This window comes from Solanum stenotomum, chromosome 12, assembly GCF_019186545.1.
Source record: "Solanum stenotomum isolate F172 chromosome 12, ASM1918654v1, whole genome shotgun sequence".
NCBI classification, from domain to species: domain Eukaryota; kingdom Viridiplantae; phylum Streptophyta; class Magnoliopsida; order Solanales; family Solanaceae; genus Solanum; species Solanum stenotomum.
The window spans coordinates 13700084-13711708 of NC_064293.1; the positions used below are offsets into that span (position 1 = coordinate 13700084).

Genomic DNA, 11625 nt, shown 5'->3' on the forward strand with positions numbered 1-11625 from the left:
AGCGAAAGAGAGAGCGATTTTTGATATACAAATATTTTTGTCTATAATTTATACAAACGAGAGGTAAACAACAATTTATACAAATGGCCTGCCAGCGAAATTATACAAATCTGAAGAGGAGTTAACGAATTATACAATTGCTTCTTTTTGTATATATCTATAGCGAAATAGATATAGTTTTCAATTGTATATGTATAGCAAATTATACATATATATGTTTGTTATGGAGCGCAATTATGCAAACTTTGCTATAGCATACAAATATGATTTTTTTGTTGGAAAAATTACATAAGTGAAGGTCTTTTATTTAATAATTACCACTTTTTAGTATACTTTTAATCTATTACCAATTTTGTCAACTTTTAGCAATAGTTACTAAAAACAATTTTAAAACAAATTTGTTCCTTTTCATGTAATTTTTAAACTAAACAAAAAAGTGTTGCCCATTCACTCATATCCTCTCTCTCTTTTCTTTCTACTCTTCTGTTTGAAAATTATAGGGTATTGTTGTTCTTTCTTCCCCATTTTTCAGCACAAAATTCTAATGGAAGAAGGTAAACATAAATCGCCTAGAAGAAGTCCGCGGATACTTAGTGATGTTGGTACTTCGAATCAGAAAGTTTATAGAAGAAGTCGAATGAGGGGTCAAGTTTCATCTCCTACTGCTACGGATGAAGTTAATGACGGTCCCAATTTTAGTTTGGGAATCTCACAAATATCGGGTGAGCAGAACAAGGAGAAGCAGAACAAGAAGCAGAATAAAGGTAAAAAATGAGTTAAAGAGGTGAACAATATGAAGAGATCGAAAAAAAGATGTGTTGATTTGGCATCTACGTCGAAGAAAATTGTGGACTGTGATGACGATTTTGAGGATTTACCTCCTCAATTTCAGTCAAAAAAATTGAAAAATAAAGATGGACCGGAGAAGAAGAAGCCAGTGAAGGATGCAAAAACACGAAATCGATTGCCCAAAAATGTCATTCTACCAGAGAGTAGATATCCGGTATGTGGTAGTATTTTGAATCTATTTCTATGTGTTTTTCTTAGTTAGTTGTTGTTTAGGAATGATTGTATACAGATTACTGCCTTGTTTTTGAGACATAGTATGTGGAGTTCATTTTTAATTAAACTTTAGTATGTAGTAATACAATTTTTTTTAAACACTCAAATATGAATGTGAGATATCAAATTAGGATGCATAGTGTTGCAATGCTAGCTAGTTTGAGATTGAGTCCTGGTGTCTTGAATCTATTAGTAGCTTTATATCTCAAGCTTAAGGGATTGTCCTCTGAAGAAATGGCAGGAAGTGAATAAAGCAGGTTTTGCATTTGTTTGATTAATAGGGTCACCCAAATAAAGGGGAGGGATAAGTAGGATTTCGAGTGCTGATCCTAACTAGTTTGGGATTGAGTGTCCTAGTGTCTTGAATATATTAGGAGGTTATATATCGGGCTCATAATGTTCTTCTTAAAAAGTGACAAAAAGCAATATGAGCAAATGTTTCATCATATAGTTGAAAGGGGCGGGGTGTGTGGGAATCTGTACATGACTATTTCAATACTCTTCCAATGAAGAGCAGTGTTATAGCAGGAAGTAGCAGTCACTTTGAATTTGACATTTCTGTTTTACTTAATTGCAAAATATCTCCTCTTTGTCCATTGTTTTGTCTAGAATTAGTGGGAGCTTGTCAAATAGCTGGTAACACTTGTTTGTGTTAATTTGGAGAACAGATGAAAAAGTTGTGTAAATGAGAGGACACATCATATATTTGGAGTAACATTGTTCCATGTTCTATCTGATCTTTTCTCCCGCACTCGAATGTTTTGTTCCAATGGATAAAGTGGAAATGTAGGTTTAAATTACTTTGGAAGTTGGTTTTTCGATAGAAAATAGAGTTTTAAGTGTATGACAACTAGACCATTGTTTAGGCTGCTTGTGTTGAAGTTGATAAGTTCTGGGTCTGGATTTGGAACCAGAAGTGGTCACTGGTGTAATTCATCTTTAATTCAACTGATTACTACCTTGCTTTGATACATAGTATGTGAAATTCATCTTTAATTCAACTTTAGTATGTAGTAACACATTTTTAATTCATGTTTAATACATATGCAGGATCGTAAATTCTGGAAACATTCGGATGTTGTGTATATTGCGAGTAGGTGATCATCTTACACTAATCATAGTGTCATCGACCAAATCAAACTATCTTTATCTGATAAATAACTTGAGTTGTTCAGGAATACATGTTTTGGTTACTTTCTTGACCTTCCAAAAGCGAGCACACAACTACAAGTTATTCATTGTCTTATAAATAGAGAGTTAAAACACACACCGGATGATGTGTTTGCTATTGAAATAAATAACAAAAAGTTATTTTTTGGTCTTAGAGAATTTGGAATAGTTACCAGCTTAAATTGTGTTAGTGATGGCACTCCTATAAATGTTCCCGATTCTAAATGTATTTTGTTGAGTAGTTATTTTCCGGAAAAAATCATTGTACCAAAGAGTCATCTACGTGCGTTGTTTCAAGCTAAAAAATTTATAGATGATGACTCAGCTGTTTCATTGGTTGTTCTCTTCTTCATTAATGATTTTTTATTTTCATATGAGGACAACGAATACCAAATTAGTAATAGAGATTTTTACCTTGTGGAAAGTGGACAATTCAATTCATATCCGTGGGGTTTAGATGTCTACAAAAAGTTGTCTGATTCTGAGAGACATGAGCTTAAGTCAACCCATAAATACTATAGATTGGGTGACTTGTCTCTTGCTCTTCAAATTTGGATATTTGAGTGTTGTTCAAAAGTTGATGAAGATATAGCTATTCGGGTTGCTGACTCAATTTCAAGAATCTTGAATTGGAAGACAATTGCCGAAAGTCTATGGCAAAAATATATTGAGAAATGTCTCTTCATGCCTACAAAAAATAAGGTATTTGTACAAAGTTAATACATTTTATGGCATTGTTTAGTTCAACTCAAGTTACTATATCTATTTTTATTTTGTTTATTTGGTTTTTTAGTTTGAGAACATAGTGGCTAGTGAAGATGAAGTATCTAAATTCAGGCTTCCTGAACCTCGTGATTACAATGCTGAAATTTTGAAATTGGAGCCTAAAGGATCAAGTCATGGTCTAGACATGTTGACCAATGAAGTTATAGAATTGAGAAAAGAACTTGTAAAGGTATATACAAACTTGACTTTAGGATTTTTTTTTCATAACTTTTATATTTTAATTTTTGTGTTATGGTTTAATATCTACTAGGTGAATGAAAATAACAAAGCACTTGAAGAGACGATTGATTTAGGATTTAATCAAATCAAAGAATTTGTGGTGAATTCTAACAAACAATTATTGGAGGTAAAGCTGTCAATATGGGCTAGTCCACCCCATCCGGGCTAACCCATACAGGCTTTGACATTTTACGGGCTAGGCCAGGCTAGCCCATTTTTTGTGTGGGCCAGAAAACGGTCGGCCCAACCCACAAGTACGTAGGCTACAGGCTAGCCCACTTTTTTAAAAGTTATATATTTTTTTATAATTATTAAATTAAATTATAAATTATAATTTAAAAATATTATCATAAATATCGATAAAACAATATTACATGGTGTTAATGTTACTACTTGTTAATCAAATCCACAAATAAAATTATCTTTATCATATTTATTAAGTTTTTTTCAAGTAAAAGTAGAAATATCTAAATAGAAATATTAACCTAACTGTTTTGCAATGATCACAATAAAATACAAAAATTAAGACAATATTCCAACCATAAAAATGTAAAAAATAAACTCCTTAAAAAATCATGAAACTTATGGCGTATCTAACACTTCATGAAACTTATGGCGTATCTAACACTTCATGATCATCTTCATCAAGCATATCTGAATCAACTTGTGGGAAGGTTGTCTTAACATCTTCATTTTCATATGCAATTTATATGCGGTTTCAATTAGTTAAATATTAAAAAATAACTAAATTGAGAATTATAATATTTAAATGTACACAAAAATATATTACCAGTTTGAGAAAAATCATGTAACCAGTTTCGAGTAGCAACAAGTGTTTGGACATTTTCATGGTGGATGCAACTTCTATACTTAGTGATTTCCTAAAAAACTTTAAATAGATTTTGAGTTTGGATCTCTTTAATGTTAAATTTTAATATTATATTATATTTTAAAATTAATTTGTATTAGCCCACGAGCCGGCCCTACCTATATTTCTCAAGCCCCACAAATCAGCAGGCTTATTCAGGCCGGGCTAAAAAGCCTTTTTTTAAAATGGGCTTCAAAATTTTTAGCCCAGTCCTATTAAATCCCGGGTTAGGCCAGGCCGGTCCAACAGGCCTATCCCATATTGACGGCTCTAATTGGAGGATATTTCTTTGTTGTTTGCTAAGAGTGGTGGTAGCAGCTCTGTTATCCGAGAAGTCAGGGAACCATCTAAGAAGCAGGTTGGCGAGACGTTTTCGGGTGGATTAGATTTCAATGGAGGTTTGTTTATATTTTCAATACATTTCTGTTATAGTCATAATATACTTTTAATATATAGTGTATTATATTCTCGTTTTCTTGTCCAGTAACTTCTTCCAGTTCATGAAGAAGTGATAGGAACTCGATATTTCATTTTCTAGTTCATCTTTCTGATCTCTCGGTGGATTACAAAATTGATGTCATGTCACAATTTTGTGTTAATTACATATACAACATTCTCTCCCTATGTTAATGCATCTGTAAATGAATCAAGAGGGCACGATGCTCATGTTATGAGATCAAATCAAAATGAAGAATCTCAAGTGCTTAAAACTTCAGTTAGATTTGCTGACGTTGAAAATTTTGAAAGAGTATCAAGTAAAATAGGTAATGAAGGGTTTTATACAAATATATTACATATTTCATATATTTTAATTCAACTCTCTTATTTTAACTTGTTATGTACAGAGGAAGATGTTGCAAGAATTGTTATTGATAAAGTTTTGTCAGAGGTTGTTGCTGATATAAATGGTATTAATTTTCTTAACTTCAAATAAACTTCTTTCATTTTATTCTAATAACATTATTAAAATATTTATTTTGCTTACGGTCCAAGAGGCTGCTGATGTGAATACAGTTGGGGTGCAACCTGATGGTAATGTAGTCAACAAAGTCAACATAAATAAGTGTTGCATCTGTTGATTGTAAATTAATCAATATGTCTATTGTATGCAGATGCAACAGAGGATTGTCAAAAACCTTAGCATACTCTTAATGATTTTATTTTTCTTGATGAAGATCTTTCTCAGATCAATAGGACTGAAGAATCTTATCTAAAGAAAAGAGCCCATGTTGATCAAAACAAAAAGAAAGTGACACCGAAGAAACGTGGCAGAAAGAAAAATCCAGGAAAGTTAATAACATCTCCCTACACACAACATTTCGAATCTGGAGGAACTTTATGTGTAACACGTCAGTTTTTTTAGACAAAACATCCTTTTTCATATGCAACTAGAGGAGATAATGAATCGGATTTGATCGATTCATTCATTAAGTGGCTTTATATGGATACAAAGAAGAGGTAATTCATTTTGAAGTTTGTTGGTTAATTTGTTACTATTGAATAACTTACATAATTCATAATAGATACAAGTTTAATTCAATCTATAAAACACTCTCGTTACCACTAATTCATAATAGATACAAGTTTCTTAATTCACTCTTCTTTAGTTTCCTTAGATACCTCTTTTTTATTTGTTGTTGTCCCGTTTTCGAGTATTTATGTTTTAATTTTTTTATATTTTGATAGGGGAAAGAAACCTTATACAGATGCTCTTAATGTTATCAGTACAACATTTGAATTAGGTATTTGTAATGTAGCAGAAAGACACTGGTTCAATTGGCACATTCTGGACAAGAATGATGTGATGAGGTTAGTTGTATAAAGTTTAGTTGGACGTCAATATTTGTTATTCATAACACTTGTCATTCTAGGAGTCATACTACCTCTGCTGTTGAATTTCCTGAATGATTTGTCTAGTGAGCACCTTTGTGTTCCTTTCCTTGGGTTGAAAAATTTTGTAATTTCTCTCTTGCCATATGAAGTAGATTATTGCTACTGCTTGTGTCATTTTATACACTTAAGTTTCTATTGCTTTACTTGTAGCATGCATTGTAGCCCACTCCAGCTCTTCAGTTCATCATGTGCTAGCTGCTCCTATTGATGGATAGCTAGTTCAATAATTTATGCCAAATCACATTAGACTGAATAGGTGTTAATGTGTTTCAGATTGTGTGTTACATAGTGAGCAAATTGAATCACTATGAATTTCTCATTGTTCCGACTTGTCCTTGTTTTCCAACACTTCTTTAGGTAATTAAGAGAAATATTTGTGACCAGAATGCTTGGATAGAGGTTAGAACACATTACACCAACTGTAGTCTCTTTGTGTAAGATAACGTCTTACTGTTCACGTGTTTATCTTTCCCAACATTTTATCTATAAGTGGTTGACACTAACTAACTGACAACTTCTTGGAGACTAAAGTAACTCCAAGATACTTGAATGGTAGTGAGACTTTTGTGAATCTTATGTGTTGCAATATCACCTACTGAGTTTCTTGAGGTTAATTGAATGTTTGTTTCTTGAGACTATTTCTTTTTTACATTTCAATTCTATTTTTTTGCAGTATATTGATATCATTTTCTATTATCTAAGAAAGAAAGGAAAATATGAAGCCAATAGTAATGTTCAGTTTACGACTACTGATTGTGTGTTCAAGACAAAGATTACTATTTCTTACTTTCAACTTTGAGATGCTCATGAGAATAAGAAGAGTTATAAAGTAAAAGATTCTGATGATATTGCCCGGTATATATATGGACGTCGTTTGTTGGCAAGTACTTCGTGGGATAAAGTGGATTATATTATTTTTCCACTAAACATTAAAGGGGGTTGTCATTGGATTTTTGTTGTGTCTGATATTGGGCAAAGGTCTTTAGAGGTATATGATTCATTTCCGGCAAGGGATGGGGTGAATTTTAAGGTTAAAAATATTGTTGAGATGCTTTCAATTGTTTTACCATATTACTTGAGTGTGGTCAAGTTCTATGATAAGCGTCCTGAATTGAAGGCAACACCAAAATACAGTGGGATAGATCAGCTCGAGAAAATTGAGTTTCATTTCATAACTAAAGGTGTTCCCAGACAACAAGATGACTCGCTGTAAGTATTTCAAATAGGTATTCTTTTTTGTATTAAGTAGATATTTTGATAATAATTTTATATTGAATTTTTTAGGGACTGTGGAGTTTTCGTTGTTGTATTTGCGGAGTTTGTAAGTAATGACCAACATATTCTAAATCAACAAGTAAAGGCAGACATTCTCTGAAAGAGATTTGGAGCTATATTATGGGAATATGCAAGAAGGAAGCAAGCAAGTGACCTTCAAAGTGAAGACGAAAGACCGGATAGATAAAGAAATATAGTTATATTAGTTACTATGACTATGAAAACTATATGGTGTAAAACAATTTGTAGTTAGTATAGCTATGAAAAACTATATTGGTCTATTCTTAACTTTCTGATTGTTTAGCTTTCATTGAGCAAATGTGTGCTGGCATGCGATGGTACTTGCTTGCACAAAAGATGTTTCTTTTTTTCGTATTTGGGTATTTGCAGATCTCGTAATTAGGTGTAGATTGTACCCATTCGTATTTGGGTGTTTCAACAAAGATTCAACAACAATAAGAAAACTAAGCATTGAGGTAATCAATAGTTAAACTAAGAGATACAGTTCCAACTAAACATTCAATGGGAATTTTAAACAATTACTAAGTTGCATTCTATCGAATATCATTTCAACTATATCATTTCACATCTAACTATAAACATGGAAACATTCGACTAAGTTGAATAACACGAGATTGCGGAATTAAGGGAATCAACCATATAAACAGACATGATCCAAATTCGTATAGTAAACCAATGAGCTTCTAAAACAAAATGCTAAAATAAATTTATTTCTTATTCTTATTCTTGATCATAAGGCCTAACATTTTTGCAAGTCTTCCTGTTGTGATCTTGTTGTCCACAGTTGTTGCATGTAATTTTCACCTTCTTAAATCCATCTTCTCTCGGTGATCTTTTATTTTTTTGCCTTCCCGAAGGTCTCTTTCCATGAGGTGAAAGTACAACCTCTTCAAGAACATGTGTTGGTGTGTTCCATGTGCTTTCATCTGGCAGGGGATCCATTTGAAACTGATATATCAGCAATAAATTTTTTCTTGTATAGTAATCAGAGCAATATTTCTCATAACCAATGTGTTTTATTGTTAAAACAACCAAAGCATACGGACATGGCAACTCATCCAATTGAAATCTCCCACATGTCCATGTACATTGGTGAAGACATACTGTGAATTGTGTAATACCATCAAGTACCGTATACACATATTTATTTGTCTCTACAACCTATGAAAAGAAAATAATATAATCAAGAGAGATGTTAGAAATGAATCAGAAGAAAAAATATTAGCAAAAATAATTTACAGATCAAGCATACCCTTAATTTCTCTGATGCAGTTTTATTGCGCCGCAATATATTTTCATACTTTTTTCCAAGGTGAAAACCTGAAAATGTCGCCTTTGATCTGTTATTGTTATTCCATTGCGGGTCAAGCTGTCTCATGAATTCCAAGAGGTGCAAGACTGTAAGAACTTTGGCATGTCTTGTTCTTGAATTGACTGATTTTGCTATATTTGATGTCATCATCCAAGTTTTGTTTACTTCAGCATGCACACGCGACCATTTGTTGTATCCAATGTTCAGCAAGTAATCTTTGATCCTCTTATCTATCTTCTCAACTATTGTCATACATTGAATAAATTCTATCATGGTGTATGTTTTTGCCATAGAGTAGAACAACTCAGTTACTTTTTGCTGACTTTTTTTGAAGTTTTTCATTATGTTTTGCAGTAAGTGCCACATATACGCAAAATGAGGTACTTTATCATAGACTCTCAAAGCTGCCTTAATAATGTTTGCATGCCTATCGAAAATGATACACATCTCTAATCTTTGACCGAATGCGTCTCTGAATTGCTCAAAAAACCACCTTTAAGATGCATCATTCTCTGAATAGACAATGACATAAGCAAGTGGCAGTATACTCCCTGCACCATGTACAATTTGTTTAATACAATTTTAATACATTTTTACTGCAATTATAATTCATTTTTAATTCATAGTTCAGAAATTCAATATAGAAAATACTAGTATCATATTCGAAACTCTCACCTGTTGTATCTAAGGTATTATCGGTTAGTAGTGTCCCTTTGTATGCTCCTTTTAAGAAAGTTCCATCAATAACTACAATTGGTCTACAATATTTCCATCCTTTTATCGAGGTGAAGAAAGCTACAAACGCATATAGAAAACGGTCATCCTCTGATTTGTGCAATCTTATATGAGAACCAGGGTAAATTGCCTCTAGTATGTGAAAGTAGCTTGGCAACTTTGCGTATGATTGAATTGGATCACCCCGAACTAATTCAAGAGCTGCTTCTTTAGCTCTCCAAGCATGCATATATGTGAGTCGCACACCATATTCAGCTAACATGTCACATTGTATATCTTTTGGTGTGTAAATAACATCTGGTTCAGCACATTTACCCACAATAATACTCCCAACAACACACTTAGTTGCTTTCCTTTCCGATAATGAATTATATAGTAACAAACATGTGTGTTCGCTTTCAAATTCTCTAATCTTGAACATTTGAGATTTGTTCAAGCTTGAAGCTCGTAAACTCCAACTACAGTTTTCTCCTAGGCACTGTATCAAATAGTTGTTGAAAAAAAATTAATATACAATCAATAATTTGAAGTGACTTGAATTTAGGTCTTACCTGATTGAGCTTGATCTTGTTGTCTTGAATAATGCTCAAGAATGGAATGTCTTTTTAGTGCACTGGTGAGGACATATTTATTCTTATACACTTGATCTTTCTCAAATAAAGAGTGATTGGGATTAACAATGATGCCTGGTGCTAATTCTTCTAGCTCATCAACTTCCTCACATGATCTAAAGCCAATTAACCATATTGCTTCACCAATATCATTAAATGTATTAGAGAAGTATGAATTGTGTATAACCCCCATATCTTCTAAAGTGTCTGAAATAGTGGAATAAGTGCAGAATTAGTCTCCAAGTTGACTGGTTCAGTTGTTGTGACACACAAAAGCTATCTTGCCATATCTCGATGTTCCTTTTTGGTTTCAACATATACTTTTAACCCCATATCATTATGAATTTGAATTGGAGGAGACCTTTCATCAATTTTATATTTGATTTCAACTTTACTTGTTGATGTGTCTATTGACAATTGAGTAGCAATTATAGAAACGAGGGTGGCAAACGTTGATTCCGTATTTATCAACACACCATCTGCCAAGTAATTAATATATTTGTTGCTAGGATCCCATCGTCCATTGAAGAAAAGCAACACAACCAGATTAGTCATATTTTTTTTCTGCACATTATTAAAAAGTGTATTACACAACACTAAAGTTGAATTAGTAAAAAGAGAATTAAGCATGAATTAAGCAAGTAATTACTTGAAAAGACTAGTGTATATACATCCTTCCAACACACAAAACTCAAACTGGTGTGATAAACAAAAAGAAAATGGAAGCCACAAAGATGAGCGGCAAGAAAACAAAAGATAGATAAGCATTTTTATTGGGGTGTGAAAAGATCCAGAACTAAGGGAGTACATACCAGATAGCCATACCCATAAGAGTCCTCACCAGTTGGATCATTGCAAAACATAAGCATCTGGACTAAAAGCTAAAAATACATTTGTGGAAAGAGTTATCGTAGTTGAAAACATCCATGTAACAACACTTTTGACAACAAAGTAAGGGACTCTTTCTATCCAGGGAAGAAAACTGAATTGAAGAGTTAGATACTAATACAAAGCCTGAACTAAGAAACTTCAACACTACGACAAACAAGGCTACTCCATGAAAGGGAGACTTCACTGATCTTGAAAGACCCAACAACAACAAGCACAAAAAGAAGTTAACAATTAAAGTGCCAGAAGCCAAATCCATACCACATAGAACAGATGACTAAAGATGCCAGACTCAACAACTCCCCTGCCAGTGCCTGGTGATATCCAAATTGCAATGCAAACACAAACACCAAAATGGCAAAGGAATAGTGTGCACAAGGGAAGGATGAGAGAGTGTTATATAGATTGAATTAAACTTGAATCTATTATGAATTAAGCAAGTAAATCAATCAGAAGAGTGAATTAAGAAAGAATTTAAACAAGTCATCAAATCATAACAAATCAACCAACAAACTGCAAAAATGAATTAAACTTGTATTAAAAGTGTATTACACTGTATTAAAGTTGAATTAGAAGAGTGAATAAAGAAAGAATTTAAACAAATAACTAAGGAAATGACGAGAGAGTGTTGTATTGATTGAATTAAACTTGAATCTATTATGAATTAAGCAAGTAAATCAATCAGAATAGTGAATTAAGAAAGAATTTAAACAAGTCATCAAATCATAACAAATCAACCAACAAACTGCAAAAATGAATTAAACTTGTATTAAAAGTGTATTACA

General features: G+C 32.7%; 2 protein-coding genes and 1 pseudogene across 2 annotated transcripts in view; 1 reads left to right on the forward strand and 2 right to left on the reverse strand.

Annotated features, from left to right (window-relative positions):
• Positions 1-11625, reverse strand: part of LOC125848151 (2-methylpropanoate--CoA ligase CCL4-like) — a 57818-nt gene that overhangs the window by 44765 nt on the left and 1428 nt on the right. The window lies entirely within an intron of this gene.
• Positions 794-7460, forward strand: LOC125847108 (uncharacterized; annotated as a pseudogene).
• Positions 8490-9053, reverse strand: LOC125847109 (uncharacterized). The gene has a single exon (XM_049526808.1). The coding sequence runs from the start codon at positions 9051-9053 to the stop codon at positions 8490-8492; it is 564 nt and encodes a 187-aa protein (XP_049382765.1).